This window comes from Apteryx mantelli, chromosome 3, assembly GCF_036417845.1.
Source record: "Apteryx mantelli isolate bAptMan1 chromosome 3, bAptMan1.hap1, whole genome shotgun sequence".
Lineage (NCBI taxonomy): Eukaryota > Metazoa > Chordata > Aves > Apterygiformes > Apterygidae > Apteryx > Apteryx mantelli.
Window position 1 is genome coordinate 67,161,461 of NC_089980.1, and position 24,814 is coordinate 67,186,274.

Consider the following 24,814-nt stretch of genomic DNA (forward strand, 5'->3'; position numbering starts at 1 on the left):
TTATGCAGTATAATATGAGCAAATGCCTTTTCCATGTATTCTTGAAGCACAAAATGAACTGCGTAAGAGTAACCGACCTTAAATTTGTAACTGCCATTCAGTTCAGCCTGTGTAGCCCAGCAGACTGGCTGCTGAGAGCTGTGCTCGCTTGCTGTTTTGTGAGTCTCCGCAAATGCACATTCACCCACTCTATGCAAACATGCACACACACTCTTTTTTTTCTCTCACACTGCCTGGCACATTGTCAGAATAACTCTTCGAAGACTTTCTGAACTGCTGGGTAGGATTGTCTGATTATTATTTTTTTAACTAGGAACATGTTTAGTCCAGTGTTATTTAAACAGGCTTATCTGTTTGATCAAAGTCTACAATCTGAAATTTGAACAGGGTAGGGAGGGTGGTGGGTGAGGAAATCTATCAAGTACCTATTTATATGTGTGCTGTTGTCTTAGCTGTGTATATGCAGAGGTACAAATGTATATTTCTTCTGTATAGCCTAGCAAATATAAATAACTTTTGCTGTTTTAGCAGTTATAAAAATATAGTGTTACTAAAATAAAATCATTTTTTAGTAAAGTTTTCTTGAAGTTATTAGTGACCTGCATACTGAGTTTTTCAGTTTCTTGGGTCTTCTGAAGGTTGAGCTGAATAACTGTGGAGTTGCTTAAGTATAGCATAGGCTTTGCTAGTGTTCAAACCATACTAACTGGAGCCCTTATATTAATGTGTTTAGGGTTGGCATTAACCTATTTCACTGACTGGACCACAGACCACAGCAATAATGCTAGAGAACTTGAAACAGTTTTTGGAGGTTTTCCTTTAGCTGGTTCAGGACAACTGGTTTATGCAAAGTTAAAATTATGTGGAATGAGATAGCAAGATGAAGCATGCCTGCCACACCTTTTCATTATGTTCTCTCTCCTTTTTCTTTTTCTAAATATAACTTTGAGAAGCATTTCTGTTTATTTTACAGTTGATCCCTTTTAATTATTTTAGATTACTTGATTTTCCAGTCTGATTTCAAAATTCAAGTTTGCTGAGCTTCTGTTTATGGGAATAGGCAAAAGAGTTTCCTGCATTAAATTCACATGCCATGTAGTCAAACCATTTTTTTCTAACTGTTAGAGTTTTACTATGATAAAGTCTGTATGATGCTTTGTTTCATCATTTTACAGCCTCAAAAGAAGCAGACAGAAATTTATAAGCTAATCTAAAGCTTTTCCTCATGTTTTTAATGTTGCTTTTACACTTAGGTTAGTTGCTGCAAATTGTTATAACTGATGAAAGCATGTTATAAGTTTTTTCTCCTACATAAATATCATACATCCTTTAATTTCTGCCAGCTAGTTTTATTGGCTGAGGCTAGTTACACACACACACACACACACACGTACGCGTGTGCACACACATTCTGCTCTGCCATATCTCAGTTACAGCATAGTCCTAATCAGGGTCATTACAATGTACACATTACATATTTCTAGCAAACATGAAAATGAATCAAACAGGAGGAGAGATAAACACAGATAGATTGGAGCCTGCTGAGGAAATAAAAGGCAGTAATCTGGCTGACCACTGGACTAGTCTTCTTGGTTTGATTTAAGCATTCTTTTCCGTTAGTTGCTGTGGAGCACTGGCTACTCTGAAGTGAAAAATTAAACGACTAGTAAGAATAAAGTAACATTTAGTGGGACAATTATTTGGTATAACTCCAAAACTAATTGTTTCTGAAGTGATGTTTAAACCAATGTCAGCACAAGGCAAGAGTTCCTGGCTTGTGGCCAGCACCTTTGTAATGCATATTAGCGCAGATGAGGAGTACTTAAAAGTTAGAGAGAGAGAGAGAGAGAGAGAGAGAGAGAGAGAGAGAGGGAATGTGTGTTTTCAGTGCTCACTCTGCCTTTGATTGTATCCTCCTCCTTGCCAAGATTAGATGAATACCTGTGCAGTGCTGCTTTAATATGATTTCTGCTGAGCCTCAGAATAGGTTCTGGTCTCTTTTTTAGGTGGACTGCCAGCTGCCGATCTCGCTGTTGACAATAAAAGCAGATATGCTCCTTGCTCACTGCCATTAGCAATAACCATGACCCTTCACACCAAAACCTCTGGAGTTACCCTGCTGCACCAGATCCAAGGCACGGAGCTGGAGACACTGGGCAGACCTCAGCTGAAGATTCCCCTGGAAAGATCTCTCAGCGACATGTATGTGGAGAGCAACAAGACAGGGGTTTTCAACTACCCAGAAGGGGCCGCTTACGATTTTGCTACCACCGCTCCTGTGTACAGCTCTACTACTCTCAGTTATGCCCCTACTTCTGAGTCCTTTGGGTCCAGCAGTTTGGCAGGATTTCACTCACTGAACAATGTCCCACCAAGCCCTGTGTTATTCTTGCAGACGGCACCCCAGCTCTCACCCTTCATCCACCACCATGGCCAACAGGTACCCTATTACCTTGAGAACGAACAGGGCGGCTTTGGAATGAGGGAAGCTGCTCCCCCAGCCTTCTACAGGTAAATGCTACAGATAATTTTTCTTTTCTCTTTAAGCAGATATGCAGAGAAAATTAGAATGTCGAAATATATATGCACTAAACTTTTGTTATGTGTAAAGGACCGTGTAATTTGATTGAATCATCCATGATAGCTAGACCGTAAAAAATAGTGCAGGGTAAAACAAAACTGCTATTGCAACTGTAAGCTGTAAATTTTAAAAACTACACATATGAGAAACAAATTAGATGAGTATAAATGTTTCCTAGGAAAACATGAAATCATAATTGATTAAAGAATGGAAAACTCCCTGTTGCCATATATTAGAATTGCTGCCTAAGGTATACAAAAAAAGACTTCTGCCATCACATGTTTCTAGCTATGAGTGGCTGTTTGTTCAGCTCTTAGCTGGTGGTAAGAGGCTTTCTCTCCTCTGGCTTTCGTTACAGTGTGAGAAGTGGCTTATATAGGAAGTAGTTCAGTGGCACAGTATCCTTCCTAATCAAACTGTTGGAGCTGACTCAGTGACAGTATTTCAGTCATTAACCACCCTCACGAGCTGCTGTAAGAGCTATATACCTGATAACCTGCATTTCTCATTGCAGGAAGATATATATTAACCATAAATCTGGCATGCTGCTTTTCAAAATACAGGATTTCTTTTTCTTGTATTTTTATCCCATAGTGGGTGGGTCATTTTTTTGTCTGGGATAGAAGGATAAAAGTGTCTTAGAATGGGGGGATTGTTTTCATTGGTTTTAATATTTATTGTCAGTTGTGAAAACATTTACGTAATTTCTGAAGTGGATGAAGTTGATAGAACTGTAGCTTCCAAGAAAATATAGTCAAACACACCAATATCCACACTGGTAATATTGTTGTTAGTAGCATAGTTTTGCATTGGCAGTTTACACTGGGCTCTAGTGAATCAAAGTGAACAGTTAGATGTAATTTTTCATCTAAACTCTCTGTTTCTCTGTTTGTTTGGGAGATACAGGTGAGTTTGCTAGAAATGGAATGAGGCTAAAAAAAATAAAAAGTTATTCTTTCCCTGTCATGGGCCAGACTCTGCCAGACTTATTTGCACAGTATAACATATTGCTGTGAACAGTAATGTATGTTGTTAAAGAGAGTCTAATTCAGCCTGAGTAAGAACAGCCGAATCTGGTCCGAAAAAACAGATGATGATTGCACTTTTTGAAAATGATTAATCAGTTTTTGGGAGGAGACAGAATACAGACTGGTGAAAAGACAGATAACAGTTATGCCAGACAGTCCAGCAAAATAATCTGTTAACTGAATTGATTTAAACAAAATGCATTTTACACAACCAAATGTATTACCTCTAGGAAGACTGAATACATGTCAGAGAATAAAGATTGTGAGGACCAGTGATTTTAGCATGAAACTACACTTTGTGCTAGATTACAAGAGTTTTAATACGAATGTCCAGTGCGAAACTATGATGAAAAGTGACTTTAAGTGACTTTGGATCTATAAACAGTGGAGTAATGAGTTTGTGGAGTTGAAATATGCAGGCAGAGAATATTGTATATTTAGGGCTTTTTACTTAAAGAGAATAAAAAAAACCACAACAAGAATCATCTGGAAGGAAAAGCTGAAAGATGGAAATAATGTCCTTTTAGCTTTTAAAGAGTGAATTGAAGGGAGACACTTCAAAATAAAAATAACGTACTATTTTAAACAGTGAAGTTTAACTATTGGAGCAAACATGTAAGGGCAGTGCTGGCTTCCCCATCTCCTGGTATTTCTGATATTTCTAGCCATATACAATTGATGGGGCTTAATGCAGAGGTAGTTTGGTGAATTTATGATCTTGGATATGCAGGTGGTTTATCTGTGTACAGAGTTATAGAAATGATTTAATGGCCTCTTCCAGCTGTAATTCTGTAAAGCACATTTTATATGGTAATAAGAAATGTGCATCTGAGTACTTGCTATGATTACCTTGTGTTAACAGGCTCAGTATTGTTGGAATTAAATTGATAAAAGCATTGCTGTTTTCATTTCAGCAAGACTGTGTTTACAAAGTTATCATCCTGACAACATTAAGTTTTAGCTCTTTTTTCCTGTAGTTTGGCACAGATCCAATCACAAATAGGCTGTTTAAAAATAATTTGAATAGGTGTTCAGTGTCTGGGAAATATTTAAATATCTAATCATAGGTTTAAGAACAAGTTCTTTTGAAAATATTGTAGCACATGAATTTCCAATTTGCTTTATTCATTTGGCTAATCTCATTGGTTTCAATTGGATTATGGGAGAAAAGAAAGCATGGGGCAGTGCAATCTGGCAATGAATAAATTGATGCTGGAGATTAGAAGATGTCTAACTACCAGAATAGTGACTTTCTGGAACAACATGGCAGTAGGAGTGGTAAAGACAAAAAATAGCAACCCAAAAGCCCTAACAAAATTTAAAATGGATCACGAACAGTTTATGATACGTTTGCCTGCTGCTGTAGTAAATAATGTAACCTAAGACCCAGAAAGACCGCTCTGGAATTCTTATTTACCCTTTTTGTGTAACAGAATTGTGCTGTTTGGCTTGTAACACTGTAGTATTTGCATTGCAGCATCCTGCTGTACTGTGGACTTGAGATGCAAGTAATGCATTCTATGATACAAGGGACTAGAACAATAAATATTCATTGCAGGCTAGAGCTGGAATTATATTCTGTTAACACTTGGATAAAATGTTAAAAATCTTCAGTTCACTAAATTCAAAATGTACTGAATGTAATGAGAAAAAAATTTAATGTGGTTTGATTTTTGTTAATAAGTATTCAAAATCATGCTCAGTATAGAGACAAACAGTTACCCAAGTATTAATTCAGAAGTTATATTTCATTTCTTTCAAATTATCTTTCAAATTATGTTTCCATTTCAAAAGACTTTTTCTTATTGCAAGCTAATGACAAACTTCTATATCTAGCAGAATAGAAGAATATAAAAAATACACCAATCATCTCCTCCTTTCTGGAGTTTCTAAATAACAGGACAGCAGGATTTGAGAAAAGAGAAGGGCTCAGTTAATTCAAATTGTGCTGTCTTTAACGTGTCTTTTATGTCTGACCTTGTGGATGTTTTTATAGGGAGCCAAACTAAAATATCTTTTTCTTATCTTACAGTGTCAGTATCTTCCAGTAAGGGGGAGAAGGCATAGCACTGGTTATGTTTTTAATTCTTGTCAAATCTTACATATATTTTATTTTTTCTATCGCTTTTTTAGTAGTTATTTTTATTAAATGTTGAGTAGTAGTTGATAATTATTACAGAAAATTCTTTACTCTGGGATATTACTGTAAACTAATTGAATGGTTTCTTTTGATCTCAACTATTATATATGAGTTCTGGTCAAATTATTTCCTTGTGCATTTTGGCAGATTTTGGTGTATTCCGAGAAAAACAGAGAAGCCATTCAGTAGCTAATTTATCTCAGTAAATTCCTATAAACAACAACAGATGAATCCTTTTTGTTGTTCCAGTGTGTGATATTTTCTGTGTTATCCCACAGAGTTTGCACTTCTCAGATCTGAAGTAAAATCTTGCCTGTATTATTTCAGTTTCTTTGTAGGGTGTGTTTGGTGCTGCTTCCAAATTTGCCCCAAACCCATGCAGAAACAGACTGCACCTACCAGCTTCCTGATGAGGGAGTTGTCTGTTAACCTGTAGAGAATGATGGAGCCAGGGCAGATCAATGTAAAAATAGAAATACCAGATGAAAAATCATTCATTGCTTCCTCACTTTCAGTGGATATTTTTTGAGTATGTGCTAGTACCTCAAGCTCTGAGCGTAAATTAAATAATAAAGTGTTTGTTTAGCTGTAGTGCTAGTTATTGTATTGAAATTAACACTGAACTATTATAAAACTGTTCTTCCAACCAATATGATAGTAACTTTAATTTTTAATGCTTTCTAAAATTGAGAAATAAGATTACAAATGTAGACAGTTTCTTCTTCTACTGTATTTCATAAGCCCATCATAGTTTGAAAACTGAAGTAACTTAATCTACTTTTTTTTTTTTTTTTTTTTACCTTATCTGGCTCATTATTAAACTTTGTGGCTGCTCATACTGAGTTCCAAACAAAGAGAATTTTTCCAAATTGTAAAATTGAAAGAATATTACAATGAATGCAAAACTCAAGGATGTATTTTTTTATACAGTCAAAGGTATTCCATAACATGAGGGAATAACTAGGTACTGGAGTGGATTTTTTTGTTTTATTATTTGTTTTCCTCTAAAGTGTCAATCTGTTTTAAGTTTCTCTCTAAGCATCTGTGATATATGAAGTTTGACCACAGTTTCTTGAACGCTCGAGGTGTTTACTTTTTCAGAGCTTGCCTGATATCCCTGTCAGTTTTACAATAGGTGTTTGTAATGGAAGATACAGGATAACTCCATATTTCCTTATCGCATGGGAGCGTTTTAAAGGTAAACCTGTAAAATTTTCTGAGGTACTTACATAGTACAATTATGAGGGTCATGTAAATACCAATATGCTCCGTATTTGCAGCTCTCCTTAGAGAATATGTTGATATGGATCCCACTGCAAGTGTGCTTGTACCAACACATATTTTTGAAGAGCACATGAGTTCTGTGCCTTCTCAGGCCCATAAATAAGACTGGGCAGTGGCAGAAAGAGGTAAAGGAGCTGTGATGCTCCCACAACTATCCCCTTTTGTGCCAAAGCAGGGAAACGGATTTCACTTCTCTCTGAGCTCCCATTTTAAATCGGTTATTGAGGAAAACTTTCTTCACTTCTTTAGCTGAAGTATTTTCTGCATGAGCCATGGGCCCAGAAAGTGTTCTATATACCAAATTGTTCCCACATGGATTTAAAACTTGTGCCTAAAACCATGTTTGTTCAAGCAGCCCATGTGGATGGAGTTCATTTGATTAAATGAAGACACCTAGGGCTTGACTCAGCTTTCTGCTCATGAGGCATCTGGTGCCATTTGAGAGGCTGTAAGGTCTGATAGAGCTGTTGGATATGACACAGGACCTACTGCACACCTGTGCCTTTCTGGAGTAGTAGGTGGGTGACAGTGGGGATCATCACCTGGGACACCTCACATGGCATGAGATGTGGACAACATCATCAGACCTTCATAATGAGTCACTTCATGACTCTCTTTAGTTTATGGAGACACAGAGAGAAAGAGGCACTCTAAGCATGTACTTTATCTCTTTATAAAGTACCTGGCTAAAATAGGTGAAGTGCATCAGGCTCTGAAAGTGCAAGTTTATTTTTCTATACTATAAAAGATGACTAAGGGGGCTTATTCTGGTGTGGAAACCTACCTGAATGATGATGGATACCAAATGGAGATGTCCAAGATTACATGAAATTAATCCCACCCATGTGTCTCCCTTTTCTAAAGAATCAAAATGGTCAACATCTGTAATCTCCCTTCAGATAGACACTGCACTATGTCCTTTGAGAGGAAGACAGGGAAATTGACTCTGTGTCATTGGCCTTGATCACTCTTGCTCTGAGGCTACTGAAACAACAAACACTGCTGGCCGTATCTGCTCTGATAGGGAAGGCATTAGTTGCTGGCACCAGTTCCTTCAGCAGTTGCAAAGTGAACATCAAATGCCAGGACTTCAGCATTTAGGATTACGTGAACCAGAAAGGCCAACCAGAGCTATGACATAGCTCCTAACAAATGTAAAGGAGAAGAGTCCTGCAAGTGAAGTGCATCCACTTCTCCTAACAAACTGGGACTAAGTAATTTGATCTTGTTGGCAATGAAATACTAAAACTAATCGCTGATCTGTCTGCAGGGAATTTTCTGTTATCTGTTCAGACACTAGAATTGAGATTAGAACAGAGATGCTGTCCTTCAGCATTCTCATTTAAAGTGTTGCTCTTTATGGTTGTACCTGGCTTATGCATGCTCCCTGATATTGAGTAGATACTGCTACATTACTATTTGGAAGTGACCTCCGGTCTAGAATGCAAGATATTCCCTCGGGGATGCCAACTCAGTGCCTAATACCTAATCAGGTATTTAGTCACAAAAAGGCCCATATCTAATCAACATCATCACCAATGCTATATCATATAAAACTTTGGACATCCTGATCATATTAATTCTGTTTAGGATCAGACTGCGCACCAGTACATACATTTAGAAGGAACTGTATATTTTTGTAAAACTACTGAACAACATTCAGTCTAAATGAACAACATTCAGCAAATGAAAGAAAGACTATCATTGTTTGTCCCTGAAAATAGTTCAGTAATTTTGTTACATTTTCTTACCTCTGCCTTCATAATTCAGCAAAAGACATTAGTAGCTGCCTGTATTTGAAGGAAAATTAATTCAGTGCAAAACGTAACAAAATACAGAGACAACTCCCCTATCCCTGCAAGTTGGATTTCTTAGCCTTCTCTAGGCATAGGAGGCAAACTGTCACACTATTTTGCCAGCTTCCAGTTTTGACTTGATATTAGTGCTGATCCTTTCCACCTAGAAAACCTCAGCCCCCTAGACATTTTCTGAAGGGAATTGTGAAAGAAAATCAGATAATGTCCAGAACATCCTTAATGTGGATGTCAGATATAGCCTCCAGAAAAAAGGCAAGGCTGTTATCATTGTATTCATTGCTCGGGCTGCTTGGAAAATTTGCTGAACAGAGACAAGTCACATCAGAGATTGTACACTATCCCTGTTTATTTGGATGAGCTTTCCAGAGAACTGCAATAGGTCATCATTTACCATAGCTCATTAGGAACACTGATCAATGCGACATCAGGGAAGGCATTTTTGCTCTTCTGTCAAGTTCAGGTTCTGATTGCTGGGAGGGTTCTTACATCATCTGACTCAAGATCTCTCTCCTTCCAGTGCAAAACTAAGAACAGGAGATGCTCTTTGCCAGGTTTAATCTACTACATACTTACAGTGATACATATTAGAGACAATGAAATCATACTTAATGTGCAGAATAAACTTCCTTCTTGACAAAGATATTGTTAACAAATTAATCAAGAGCAATCTGGGCAGTTTATTTTAACCTTTTACTTGATTAAAGAAACAGTGTCCTCAATCAACTTGGAGGTTAAATATGAATGTCCTAAACATAGATCTCATTAGATAGATGTACATAACATTTCCAGTGGTCTTCCAACCATTATAGGGGCAATCTTAATTAACAACATAACAACCAGGGTCTGTGTAAATAAGAAAAGATGCCTCCTCTATTTTCATTGTTTGGAAGCCATTAGCAAAAGAAAATAACAGTGAAGGTTGAGTGTCAGAAGTAACTAAGAAGACTTCCTAAGTAAGCAGTTGATGGCTAACCATGAACAGCTTTGCCTGTATCCAGTTAACCTTCTATGGGCAGAATTTCCAACAATGGAAGAGATGATGTATGCATTCCTACTAATTTTCCTGATTCCCCAAAAGAGTCTGAAGATGAGAACAAGTAAATACTTGATTAGCCCAGTAGCTCCCTAATAATACTGTACTACACAGAGTCATTCAGCCTCCAGTCCAGTTTCAAGACCACCTGGTACTGATCTTGTACACCAGTGACCTAGAAACTTCACTCAGAATCATTGCACCTAATGATAAAATGCTTGGGTAATTGTTCTTAATCACACTTAATATCTGCTCTTTATTGGTCCAACTTGTACCATGAAAGCAAGAAGACATCTACTAGAGAAATGTCCCATTCATAGTAGAAAGGCTTAGATTCAGTTAAAACCTTGATATGGAGGTCAGTTACTATGTTCAATGCTTCAGGTAGGTGGGCTTTGGCTGAGTCCATGAGTCTGACTTGTCACGTGACTGGACAACTTGTTCATCCTTCTCCTTCTTGGGATATTAAAGTTCCCTAAAGCACTTTTCCTGCTATTGTTCTACTAATCCTGCAATTTAAGGATTCTCTTTTGTTAGCTTCAGAATATGCTTTACAACACACTAAATGTGTCAGGGACTACAGTGGTTCATTCCTATCTGCATAACAAAGTGAATGTATCCCTTTCTATTCCTGGTTACAACTGCTGTTCAAGAGCACAGCCTAGTTCATGCCAGACAATATTGATGGAATATATCTCATTCTGTTTCTACATGCTGCTGTTTCAAAGCACTGCTGACTGTCAAAACTTACCTCCCAGGACTCAGACAGAAGCATCTGTGTAGAGTAACTGTTGAATGCTGCAAAGGAGACCCTTCTTCCTCCTCTGAGGATGACACACTAGTGCACTTCTAGGCAACACTTGGCTGCATTTGATGTTCACGTATTTAACTTCCTGCTCATAACCTGTGTGAGTAAGGAGTATATTTTTCCATCTTAATCATCCAGCTAGGGAAATTACTTTTAACTGGATTTCCTAAGAAAAAACTGTCTTTCTCCATTGAAGGTCCTTCAGTATCTTATTAGCCTGTGCTGCAGTGCTCTATTATTTTATTACATGCTATCATGTGGTCCTACAAAACATTGCTTTGTTCACTACAGCCTGCTTCAATATTGATTTGTGCTGCTCAGCCACAATTATGGAGCGCTGTCTGAGATGATACAATGGGGTCTCTAAACTAGGAAGAAAGGGAAAGGGGAAATTTACTGTAGCACAGAAGAAGTCTCAGTTCATAGTAGATGCAAATGGTTGGGAAGGTGCTGTGGAAAAAGTGGCAGAAGAAGATGCAGAATAAAATTTAGGCCACAAATCTTAAATAACAAGACTAGGAAACTCATGCTGTATTTTCCAGACACCATCCACTGCCTGCTTTAGATATAGCTCAGTTAAAATTGGAATATATCTACTGCTTTCTTTCTATTTCCTTTTTTCTTTTTTCTTTCAATTTTTAGAACTTTTAATGAAATTCAGCTTTGTGAGGCAAGATCTATTCATTTGCAAATCCATGAAAAATATTCCAATTTTAGACACTTACAGTTTATTTTCCTCTCCATAGTTGCTCTGTGTACAGATGTAAGCTTAGAAGGTGCTAACTCTAAAGATCATCTTTTAACTCTGCTATTGAAGACCAGTACTATAAAAAATGATCTTCGACAAAACTAAAATGTAATATAATATCATCATCTATATTTTCAATTATAAAGCTAGTAAACATTCTTATTTAAAACGTTTGTTATACTGTCTTGTACTACAGGCTATCTTGATCAAGCACTATACCTAGTTATTACTCAGTAATTTGTATCAGCTTGTGTCCAAAGATAAATAATTCAAGTTAGTGTTCCCTGCTTTGGTTACTGGTTACACTTTGAACTTGACAGTGAGATCCCTGTTTCAAATTATATACCACAGAATCCTTGTATCCAGGGAATGGTTAGCAGTTGCAAAGAATACTATGGCTGAGCATGTATGCCAGATCTAGATATTCTTAGGGAACTAATATGTTAAAGAAGAGCTTTGTCTGTTTACTCTATTCCGCAGTAAAATGATACTCCTCTTTTAGTCCAACTGATAAATACAAGCAAGGAAAAATGTGTATGTTGCCAACATATGAGCCCCTGTAGCACATTTATTACATTGCAGTAGTTTTGCAAAGTTTGGATTATTTAGGATACGTAGGTAGAAAAGTATTTCTGGCTTTTTCATGTCATGCAATGAGAAATGTAGTCCTAATTTTCATCTATAAGGGTATCGATAATAGATAAAAGAATGCAAATTCTGCAAATGGTGGTTCAGCAGAATCTTAAAAACATGAGAACACTCTAACAAGGTTTGTGGAGAAACAGGGTGAGATAGAAACCCATATAAAATAACATAACTGAAGGTTTTAATGGCGACAGTTGAGAACTAGTAGAATTGTAACAGGCATGTATTAAGAATACATACCAGGCATACTGCAGTTTAAGAAGTCAAATATTGCTAAAGCAGGTTGCACATTAGCAAGTTAAGCTACTATTACTATTTTTTCTTGATCCAAGTGATGAAAGCATAACAAACAAGATGAAAATAAATGCAATTCTCAGAGAAATTTTTAAACACCCCAGAGGAAAACTCCACTGTATTTACAGGCAGATCTGTAGTAATGCTGCTTATTATTAGGTCTGCCTAGGTTCCTCTCTTTTTGGTTACTTATGCTGTCCAGCTGTGGCTCATATTTTCAGGTAATTGCCTCAGGTTGAATTATTCTTTAACATTTTGACAAAAAGTGTTCAACTTTCTGGATATGAAGTAGGGGAAAGAAAATTTTGCTCTTTTGCTATGCGTATATCTATTTATATATATAAAAGATAACTTTGTCAAAAAAAAAAAAGGCAACTTTTTCATTGGACAGCCCAGACACCTCTGTTTTATAGATAAAGCTCTGGTATTTGGTAGTATGGAGATGCTGTCAAGTCAGGGATGTTTTATTTGTTTCTCCCCAGAGAACCTGTTTAAGTTATAATCTCTGTAAGGGTCTTTATGCAGTGAGAATTTGTTTGCATTTGATTGCTAAATTATATGAAATTTCATCTGTATCATGCACACTCCATCCTCTGTCAGCAGTTCTATAATGACTTGATTGCAAAACCCTTCTCTAACAGAATGTGTGAGGCTGCTTGCACAGCTATATGGCTTTTGAACAAGACTTTCCCTGCAATTCTTGCTCTTGGCTGAGGCAGGTTACTGTAAGATGAGAAGAACAGAGTAATTTAAGTTTGAAGAGGCCTCTGGAGATTATCTGGTCAACACCTTGCTCAAAGCAGAGCTAACTTCAAAGTTAGATCAAGTTGCTCAGGACCTCGTTCAGCTGAGTTTTGAATGTCTCCAAGAATTCCACATCCTTGCAGGACAACCTGTTACAGTGCTGAACCACTTTCACTGTGAAAAACTTTCACTTTTTCCTAATGTATAATTGCAATTTTCTTTGCTACAACTTGTGTCAGTTGTTTCTCATCCTTTCATTGTGCACCTCTAAGAAGAGTCTGGCTCTGTCTCCTTTACACTCTCCCATTCCATTTGAAGATAGCAACAAAATCCTGCCTTAGCCTTCTCCTTTAAGACTAAACACATTCAGTTCTCTCAGCATCTCCTCATATGTCATTTGCTCCAGCCTCCTCATCATCTTGGGGGCTATCTACTGGTCTCACTCCAGTTTGTCAGTGACTGTCTTGGGATCCCAAAACTGAACACAGTCTCACCAAGTACCAAAGGCAGGGGAACAATCACTGCCCTTGATCTCCGGTCGATACTTGTGTTAGTACAGCCTCGTATGCATTTGGCCCTCTTTGCTGGCAGGGCACATGCTGACTCCTGTTCAGCTTGTTCACCAGGACCCCCAGGCTCATCTCTGCAATGCTGCTTTCTGTCTCCCACTGTTCTGCTCCAGGAGTTATCCTGTCCCGGATCCAGGGCTCTACATTTGCAGTGTTGAACTTCACGAGATTCCTGTCAGCCGGTTCTCCAGCCTGACTGGCAACCTGGCTCTGCAGTGTATCAACCCCTCTGCCCCCCCTACCCTCCCCCTCCAAATTGGGTATTGTTCATCAACTTGCTAAGGGTGCAGTTTGTTCCTTTGTTGCTGGTGTTAATAAAATATCCACCTCAGTATTGATCTCTGGGAATGCTACTAGTAGCTGGACAGCAATTGGATTTTGTACTGCTGATAACCACCTGTTGAGACCAGCAATCCAGCCATTTTACACCCACCTTATAGTTCATGTGTCTAGCCAGTATCTCACTAGTTTGGCTACAACATGAGAAAAGCAGCTTTTCTTCTGTTTTCAGTGTCTTCCTGCTTCACCTATGTTAGGTCTAAACAGTTTGGCAAAAGCCACAGCAGTTAATGAAGTCAAAAACTGGACTTGTAGGATGGGAAGGGGCATAAAAAGAGGAGATTTCTGTGATAAACAGGATGAGGACAGTGAAGAGATCTGGTGGGGATGATAAGGTAGAAACTCTGAATCTCAGGTGAGGATGCTGTAGTGGGCTGTTGTGAACTAGCAGAAAAAACTGGGACAAAGAAATGAGGGAGCAGTTTAGCAGAGGTGGTGTAAAGAACTGGAAGAGACTGGGATGGACCAGGGAAGTAAACTAGAAGGAGAAACTCTGAAAGACGACTGAGCCAGAGACAGAGGAAGGAATGGAATTGAGACGTACTCGGGCCTGAGGCTTGGGCAGGAGCCAGGGATTATAAACAGACTTGAAATAGAGCAAGCTCACATTGCAGAGCATGGGGCAAAAAAGGCTGAGCGGGAGAAAAGGGAATATGGATCTGTGGCTATGCAGAGCACCCTTCCAGTAAACGTGTGAAACTTCTGTATTTCATTCCTGTCAGGTACTGATTCACCCAGAAGGTAATAGAATACCCTGGTTGGTAGTTACTCTAATAGCCCAAGTGTCCGAGGTCTGTGCTCTTGATGTAATCGTCCATCGCTCCTAAAACACTGACTGCCACTCAGAATGATTCAATGAGTTTTGTTTTTTTTCTGGGTTTTGCTGGTTTGCTTTCTTTGAAACCTAGGTAATTTCCCATGCATATAGAGAATATATAATAAAGTAACATCATTAAGATTATAACATCAGACTTCCCAAAGCTGAGACGTGCCAGAACTAAATTTGTGTACATATATCTTTATCTCTCTCTGCCTACTTTCCTAACATGAAATGAAGATACTGCTGCTTTACCACATGGGAGCGTTGTGAAGAAACACTAATTGGTCTCTGTGAATTACCCAGCTATTATAATGACGAGTGCTATTGAAAGTCACACATGGAAAAATCAATAAGACAGTAGAGCAGGCTTGAATACTGTGTAAAAAAGAATACATGGGGATACATACAAGCAAGGGAGCAAACATCCAAAATATTGAGTAGGTGTTCAGTCAGTATAATTTTGGAAGCTAATGATGATATTATTAAACAGACCAAAACCAATCTGTCATAGAGGCTTGTGAAACATATATACCAAATATTTTTCACAGAAAAAGTGCAGCATAAATAAATTTCCATTTCAGTCCTCATATAGAACTGCATGTTCAGTTACCTTGCATCGTTTGTTTCATAGGTAGATAAGGGATGACTGCACAGGAAAAAGGATTTAATGCACCAGTTTTTCATGTCTCCTAATTTCCTTCTGACATGTACTCTTTGAGATAAGCCTCTCAGTTTCCTGTGTTCTCAGTTTCTTGTATTCTGTATTTAAGGATTTTGCTGGTTTTGTTTCAGCAAAGCACAGAAGATCTTACTCTTCAGAGGAAGAGATATGCATCAGTACAAAGATCAGTATATAAGCAAATAATAATTGCTGTCTGTACCCCTTCTTTTTTCAAAATCATTCAGGAAAATTATCTAGCCAAAACTGCCTTTTGAAGAAGAACTAGAAAATCACTGTATGGCTAGCACCAGCTTCTTTATTATTCATTAAATGGCAGCATTAGGTATTAATAGTTTCAAGCTGTTTTCATGTATGACCCACTTTCTGACTCATACGTGCCTTGTTTCCTCTCTATCTAACTCACTTTATTGTCAACAAATGTGGATCAGTCTGGAAATGACAAGCAACCTGAAAGCTATATTGCCTAAGAGACTGGCCCAGCATCTGAGTTATGCCTCTGAGGAGTTTCACAAATAAAACCCAGGAGAGCAGAGCAGAATGAGTTGTCTTGCTTGTGACAGAGGAGATATGGTGAGATATAAGTGAGAATAGCTCTCCAACAGTTCTGATTCATGATTTCTGCCAAGACACTGTTTCAGTCACATAGTGGCTTAAAATGAATGAACGCTGGAGGTGGTCTCTGAAGAGCTGACCTGATTCCAGTTCATTGGGGAAAATCTCTTTGTCCCAGAGAAATTCCTCACGTCAGTGTCTGCCAACTAGTCGATCCTTTTATGATGATATCAAGGGGAAAATTTTAAAAAAATTAGGAAAAGGGCTATGCCATATGGCCAATTTGAATCCCAGATTGAAATTCAGAGCTTTCATCGTAGCTTTAACTGTCTGGCCATAAGAGCTATTCCAGACTGTTTTTGTGAGAGGGGAGACTCACAAAGAAGTTTAGTGCTAGACATACGTTAGTCCAATTAAAATATGCTGAATAGAAACAAAAAAGGAAGCATGGATCTAATAAGAAGGAGGTCAGGTATTTGAGTGCTTAGTAATTCTGAAATCACCAGCTTTACTTTACACAGTTGTCATCTCAGCGTAGTTGAGGAATAGAGGGTTTTATGTACTAAATACTGTGAATCATTACATGGGAATCACTAGAGTAATGTTTAGTGCAGGTATTTCTGCAGCTGGGACATGTTCAGGTGCAGAGTGTGCTGTCCAGCTTTTTTATCTGTGTAAGACTACAGACTCTACAGTAAAGACTCTACAGTAAAAATGTCATGGGGAACAAGTAATTGAAGGGCTACTTTTACTCCTTTGATCCCCATTTCAGTACTATCAGCACTCTCAAGCTCTTCTTTTCTTTGCCCGTTTAACCCTCGGATGTTCTGAGAGCATTGGTATTACATTTCTACTGTTAGACTTATGCACAGCTGCTGTATAGAAGGAATAGTCTTGCAGAAGATGATGCAGTACAAAATTAATTTATACTTGCAATCAGAGGGTCTGAGATCAGTTTATTCAGATACACACAAGAGCAGACTAACATATAATTAACTGAAGGCTAATTTTGATCTGAATTAGCACTGCATTAAAAAAGAGCAGTTCCTGTTGAATATGATTTTGTGTAGATCTAATCTATAAGCCCATTTTAAGTGTATTTCCGTGCTAAATGAATTCATAATAATGAGAGTACACTGTATCCATAACAAAAGACTGAATTATTGTAATTCATTAATTTAGCAAGGCTACTTTATTACTTCTTTGTAGTTACTACACAGTGCTTTTGGAGGGAACTCATGGATTTTAAAGGAGAAAAAGTATTGCATTAGGAATCTTGCTGAACTTGAAATCACTTTTTTTTTTTCATAATAGTAATAACAACTGCTTAAGTCCCTAAGACAAAATCTGAGATCAATTCAGTTTCTTTTCTGTGAGCTCTTTTGCTCTTTGTGTCTGCACATATACATCAGGGGGAGTTGAATTCAAGCTGAAAACTGATTCAGATAGCTTTCTCCTGTCACCCTAAATGAACCTGAACTGTTTGCTTGATGGTCCTTTGAGCATGAATCACATCTAAACCAAAAACTATTTGCAGGTACTTATTCTTCACATTACGAGTTCAGCTCCAAACTGATGGTCCTTAGCAGGGCCCCATTCTCTATAGTGAGGTGTGTGCTCAGAGGTCTTCAGAGTTGCATCATATCTGGAGTAGGATACTCTCTCTCTCTCTCTCTCTCCCCCTCTCTTGCTTCCTGTGTCTTTTTCTCACCTCCTGACTCCCTAGCATGTGCAGCAGCAAGCCCTCCTTTATGCACCCTGGCGCAGAGCTGCACAGGTAAGAGGCACTTACTTACCTTTTCAGTGCCTACTGCTACGTGTACACTTGCATAGTTAAGCTGCTGTGGGATGTGTGTTGAGCGTTTGGAGCTGGAGCGGAGCTGAGGTCCCGCGCTAGGAATGCAGATGGTTCTCCACATTTCCTCACCAAGTGAAAACAGGAATTGCAGAGATCACTTATCTGGCAGTTCCCCCTGGGATCTGTGGAGCAGCGCTGAGACTGGTGAATGAGACACAACCAAGACCTCTTCATGCTGAACCTCTACACTGTTGGCTTACCTTTCCATTTTACATATTATACGTTCCAACCTGATTCAAACTCTCTGTGATTCTTGACTTGACAATAGACTGTTGCTGGTTAAAATTATTTAGCTTCATGACCTCTAAGTTTATATAAATATGTATGTGAAATCAAATGACTATGGTTTTAGACTTGAATATCTAATGCTACACTCTTGAATCCAAAGATGAGTACCTGAGATGCTAAATGGAACCATGTGAAGAAAGCCAATACAATTTTAAAATTATAATTGAAGTTTCAAAATATTTTTTATTAATGTTAGAATGAAAATAGAAAAGAAACAGAAGTGAATCAAAGGACAGAGACCTTTAGGCAATGAATCAAATATTGACCTATTTTGTTTATAGGAATATACTTTTGAATGCTTAGACTGTTTGAAAATCAAGCTTTAATTTGGGTCATATTAAGCCTATATTAAGTCTGGATAAGAGCCTGAAGTTATGCCCTAACTTGCCGCTCGTTCAGGTCATTAATCCTGACTTTCTGGAAGCATAATCTCTGTAATCTAATCAAGAGTCTTGAAAGCTTTTGGGATCATGATGGTAGGAGGAAATGCAAAATCTGCCAGACTGTTTTGAAGAGAGGTGAGTTATAGCTACTGGTTTCTGCTCAGACCCAACTGAGAGTTTGCTGAATCCTATTTTTCATCCCTTGGACATGACAGGTATGCATCTGAGCTGTCGAGGGTATGGCAGGAATGGAGGAAAGGGGTCCACTCCCAGAGGGGGCTGCAGGCTCAGGGGGCTGGCGGCTACCACTATTGGGGACCGAGAAAAGCTACTTTCCTCCTCCCCTTCGTCCGAAAGAGATGGCCCCAGGAGCAGTGAGCACCTGCGGGCAGGTCCTGCCTGCCTGCCCCCAGCAGAGGTGAGGAGGGGAGCGCTGCGGCTGGTCTCCAGTCTCAGCTCTGTTGTTAGCGGCTGCTTTCCTGTTGAGACTCGTGCGGGATCGTGGTGGTTAATAGGTTTGCTGTGCCAAGCTTAGTGCAATATATGCTTGCAACATTCAACTGTATGCAACATGTCCTTGAATATTTGGACTAGAAATGAGTAAATAGGTGGCTTTTTTGCTATAGGTAGCCATGTGAGAAATTATTATGCAACAAAGAGAGGTTGAAACCTGTTTTTTAGTTCATTTATAAGAATCATGCGTGTTTGGAATAGAAAAATGATAAGATTCAGCAGGGATTCCTTGTGTCTAGTGCACTGGTATTATCTGTGTGCCATATGAGTAGGTGATAATTTGTTTATAACTGGCATGATGAAAGTGCTGCTGCTGTGTCCGTAATAGTGTACATTTAATCCCTCTTGAATTTGTCTATCTAATAGACTCTTTCCTTCCTTTGTAATTTATAGGGCAGGGAGCAATTACTGTCTACCAACAATAAAAAGTGGGAAGATTAATGAGATGCTATATTACGGCACCTCCCAAGCGTTCTGGCTTATTCTCTGTTGCTATGAGGAATAAGAAATGACACGAATGGATGACATGTATTTGCCAAAAACAAAATACAACTTCTTAAGGTCTAGCAACAAAATTAGCAGCAACACAAAGGGCAGTCTATGGATTGCTCACGGACCTCATTTTTCACGCATTGCTGTGTAAGTTACCCCAAGCATGTCAACAAGCAATTTTGCAAATACATGCTATATGCAGGAGGACGTATATTTATGTAGCCAACTCACAGCCCACAGCCATGTGTTCTTTGGTTACTATTGTATAGTCAGCATAGTGAATGTGTCTGTGGACATTCTCTGAAGGAATAATTCAGATACTTCAGGATAATTAAGATAAGGTAGATATGTAAAAATTACTATTTACTATTCAGTTGCCCCCAATGATTGAGAGTTGCCTCACACATGTACATGAGGAAGCACAGAACAGATCTGCAGTCTGCAGGCAGGGAAGGGAAGATACAGAAGAATGAGGAAAAGAACACAGTTCAGACTTTCAGTTTGCTATTTTAATGTTTTATATAGTTGCAATGTAAATATTTGATCTAACCAAAAGCTGCCACTACAAGGCATTTCTCCTGTCACACTTCTGGTCATGGTTCATGTGCCTGCGTGAGCAAGCCCATGTTAAGGCATGGATGGACTCCTTCTCTCCTCCTCCTCTGGTCTTTCGGCCCCCTGCCTTGCCTCCAATCTTGTGACTTTTTATTGAATAGGATTAGTTTGCTACTCTGGGCATAAGTGTCTCTGGCGAAAAATGAAGGGAGAGCAAGAATGAAGGAAGAGGAAGACTGCTCAGTGTGGCAGTAGTTTGCAGTTAGAGCTTCTTGGACATACAGAAAAATGACAACCTTTGTAGCCGTTAGCAGTAAATTTTCAGAAGTGGCCTCCACGATCAACTTCTGACCTGATTGATAGAGGTGCTGAATACTCACCACCCTCCTTGATGGGAAGGACAACTGTAGGATGTAAGAAACTCTGAAAATCAGTTTGCGGGGCAGGGGTTGTCTCACACTGTACCCTTTATATGACAGTATGTTCAGATTCTAATTCTTCCTTACTAAATTTATTTTGTATTTTGTATACTTTTGACTATATTTTATATTTATTTACAACTATCTTTCTGTTTCAACAGCTCCTCTATGACAAATGTGATAGATAAGTTATGTTTTATTTCATTGTATGTCAACAGGGCCTGGCCTTACAATGTTAGCACACACATTAGAACTACGCTACATGGCATTGTCAGCCTTTATTGCTCTGTTTCAGACTCTTAACATGTTTGTCACATGGTTTACTGTTTATTAAGATTCTCAGAAAGAATTGGCATGTAAAGTAGAATTCACCAGTTTACAGAGCATGTCAAGTCAAGTCAAGTACCTCAGCTGGATCAATGTTTCCTGCCCCCCTTCCTCCCTCCAGAACTACCCAAATTTTGTGAGGCATAATATATCTGTCCATCCATCTTGCTTACATTTCGAATGCAAGGGCAAACTAAAGCATGCTACTCTGAGGTCTTCCCCTACCTACAATCCAGACCTCTAAAGACTGAAAGTTGACACAATTTGTTATTCATTTTTCTAAAGTGAGGAAGAAGGGTAAATAACAAGCTAAATGCATGGATATTCTCTTGGCTTGACAGCGCTATAGTCCTGCTAAAGCTTCTGACAGCTCAACTTTGCAGGTGAAATACAGCCCTTCTTGCATGCAATGACTGGTTTGTATGACGTCTTTTCGGACGGGCTCTTCATTTGCATTTGTCACATGACAAATCCATCATGCATTTGTTGCCTGTCCTTTGATCCGTAACGCTCAACCATGTGCTCATCATCTGCTTTTTTCCCATCTGTTACATTTGTTATACTTTAAAGCATCCAAGAGATTAGTCACATTCGAGTTTCTAGGACATGTATTACATGCATATGGGCAGCAGCTAGGATCGGTTCCTCTGTCTTTTTGGCTGTCAGCCAAGTCTTGAGCCACAGTTTGCAATTTTCCAGTCTTGCAGAGGCTTTTGTCTGCTGTTGATATGGCAGGCTAGCTGTGGCCTACACAAGGAAGATAATCTGCTCTGCATTACTAGGATTGTGCAGGTCCCATGTACTAATAACTTGGCTTGATGAAACTGGCTTAAGCATTAACAGGTCCATACGTTTAGGAATGCCTTTTTTCTTGCCTGTTTCTATCTCCCACAAAAGTCCACTTATACACTTATACAAGCGTAGATAAGTGTATAAAGTCCACTTATACACTTATACAAGAGTAGATAAGTGTATAAAGTCCACTTATACACTTATCTACTCTTAGGAATAGTAGCAGAAGGGTGTTTGAATCATTTAATCTAATCTGCTTCAACATGAGGCCCTAGACTGTGCATTGTTAGTCCAAGGACTTCAAAGGCTCTGTTCCTAGGGTTTACTGGTTTTGGGCCTGAGCAAGGAGCTGTGGATAAGCCACATCTTCTCGCACAGATACATAAGCATTTTTACATGCAGATGACAGCTGTGCCTTATTTTTTGTTAGGAGCAGATTTTCCCAAGTTCCTAAATTCCTCCCCATATCCTGCCTTTATCATGTCTTCAGGCACGGCACTTCTGCTTAGTCTTTTTCCTGTATTCTTGCTATCAGCTGGCATAGGGTGTTATAGATGGCTTGGGTGGTAAACTCTTTGGGAAAGGATTTGTCTTTTGCTCTGTGCTTATATATCAGCTAGCTCAAGAAGGCTATTTGCACTTTGATGAATTTACAAGCACCACTTTAAATAGTCTTTTATTTTATGGAAGTTTATTTTCCTGTGCCCTAGAGCCCTCTGATTTCTCTGTGGGGACCATATGTGGCTGCAACATTGTTTTATTTCAAAAGCTCATTTTCAAATGAAGTATATCCTTTAAAGTTACATTTTGAGTGGAAACTGTCATTTTAGGAAAAATATCCATTTGAAATGATAGTTTCAGTTAATACTGCAGTTTTTAAAACATTGTAATCTGAATTGTTATGTTGTGGTATGCAGTCTGCATTAATATTTAACATATGCTTTTAAGGTTGGTGTAAAAGATAGCATTTATTTCCTTCAAACATTTTTTCCAAAATATCCTAATTCATTTTGATCACTGAAAGATTTTCTCTATAAGAATTTAAAGAAGCTTTGGGTGATTCGTTAAACTGCAGTCTTATCATGTGTATCTGAAATATTTGGAAAGAGGGCTTGCCCAAGAATAAAAGGAACACATGAGTCCATAAAAGCCCTAGAAAGACATGGTGAGGGAAGATTTATGACTGATTCCTGTGTTTTTGCTGGCATTTACCTTTGAAATAGTCTGGAGCTAGGTGTAAGAAACTGGCAGCATTTCCTGAAACACCCTTTTCTAACCTACTGAGTGCATTTAACCTTTTCCCTCCAGATTGCAGAATTTGAGTAGACTGCTAGCTCATCCGAACATTAGGTTCATGAGCATGATCTCCTGGAAGAGAAAGAGTTTAGTCTGGTGAAGTGAGTAACTCTGAAGGAAGTTGTCTAGAAACAGCAAAACCTGGAGAAAAGATTTGTTTTGGGCATTATGTTAATATTCTTACATGAAAGCCTGATTTTCAGCTTTTTCACAAAAGTCGTATTTTAAATCTAAGGCTTATATATATAAAAAAGCAATACTACAACTTTTCAGCCTATCCTTTGAAACTTAGCATAACTTTAATGGAGACAAAGGTGAATAGATATTTCTAAATGTGTGAAAGCTGAACAGGGTATACACCAGAGACTGTCAGTTAAAGCTGAGCCTTTTTTAATGCTTCCAGCTTTTAGAACATATCTTATTCAGATTGTTTATACTAATGTCAGATGTCCTTTCCCTCCCTGAGTTTTTGAGTGTCAGGCCCTCCACTTTGACATACTTCTGGGCACAGCTGATTGCCACACTCAGGCTCTTGCTGCTTCTGTCCCCAGAGCCACACAGCCACACACCAACACCACATTGCTCCAGAAAATCCTATCTATGCTGTGCCCACATGCACTCTCTGTCTGTCAGCAGCTTCTTCATCACATTTGGCATGCTTTTATGCAGTGGATTAAGGTGTTTCCTGAGATTATATGGCTCTTCATAGACCACAGGCTGTGAGAGGCCTAACTGAATGAGAGAGACAGTGTCAGAGACAGATAGCACCAGACAAAACTGTGCCTGGCAGGAGGTGGGAATGAGAGACCCTGAGCAAGTTGGCTGGTCACAATTTTGGATCCTGGGGAATGGGAACAAGTATTTATTTCACTGAAACTGTACCTTAATGAATAGGGGGACGTCCAGTGATCTGGGACAAAAATACTACATCAAAGCAATAATTCGTACTGTTTATTTTAATCCAAAGATAAAATAGTACCATTGATTTTTAAATAAACAGATGACATTTGCCTGTTGTTAAAAGTAGCAGACATCTGTAAATGGGCCACTTGATAGATAAGCATATAAAAGAACATTTTTCTAGTGCTGCTTGCCACAATGGAATCTGAAACATTAAATATTTCTGAAATTCTCTAAGGGTCAGTGCAGTGCCCAGCCTTTAGGAAGTAGAAATCTAATGCACAAGTACAATAACTGTGGTATTATTGGCTAGACAAAAGGGTTGTAGAAAAACAATTGTAGACTGTAGAAAAAGAGCTAATGGGTAGAGAGGGTCATAAGCTAAATATAGTAAAATTCTTTTGCCAAAAAGGCAAATTTTATTCTCTGAGCACCGTGTACAGTAAAAATAGATGAAAAGGTAAATATTCTGTTTTAGTAGAGACTGGCAAGCCCTCATTGGGAGGGCTTGCCCTCATGTCCACTTGCGGGTGCGCTCTTTGGGAAGGGTGTAGACAAAGCTCCTATGAGAGCAACAAGAGGATAGGAGAGCTAAAGAAGAGACTCTGTGGAAGGAAGGTTGAAGACTGAGGGGAGACCTGGCAAGAATCCTCCAAGGAGAAAAGTTTGTTTTAAGAGGGCAGTGACCGAATTGTTCTCCAGGTTAACTGGAAATAGCCGAAAAGGAATGAGCTTAATTTGCAGCAGAGAGGACTTGGGCTGGACATTAGATAGTGAAGCACCTAACTACACACAGAGAGAGGCTTGTTCATTGGAAATGTTGTAAGGGCGAGTTAAAAAAAGTACTTGTGAGGTAGGGCTAGATATATAGTCTTTTGTGGGATATTCTGTCCATGGCTTACTGAAT

General features: G+C 38.7%; 1 protein-coding gene across 1 annotated transcript in view; it reads left to right on the plus strand.

The window, feature by feature from the left end:
• ESR1 (estrogen receptor 1) overlaps positions 1-24,814 on the plus strand; it is a 174,868-nt gene that overhangs the window by 39,668 nt on the left and 110,386 nt on the right. The window contains exon 2 of the mRNA XM_067294757.1: positions 2,007-2,511. Within this exon, the coding sequence (XP_067150858.1) occupies positions 2,084-2,511 (428 nt within the window). The 5' untranslated portion in view covers positions 2,007-2,083. The remainder of the gene's footprint in view (positions 1-2,006; positions 2,512-24,814) is intronic.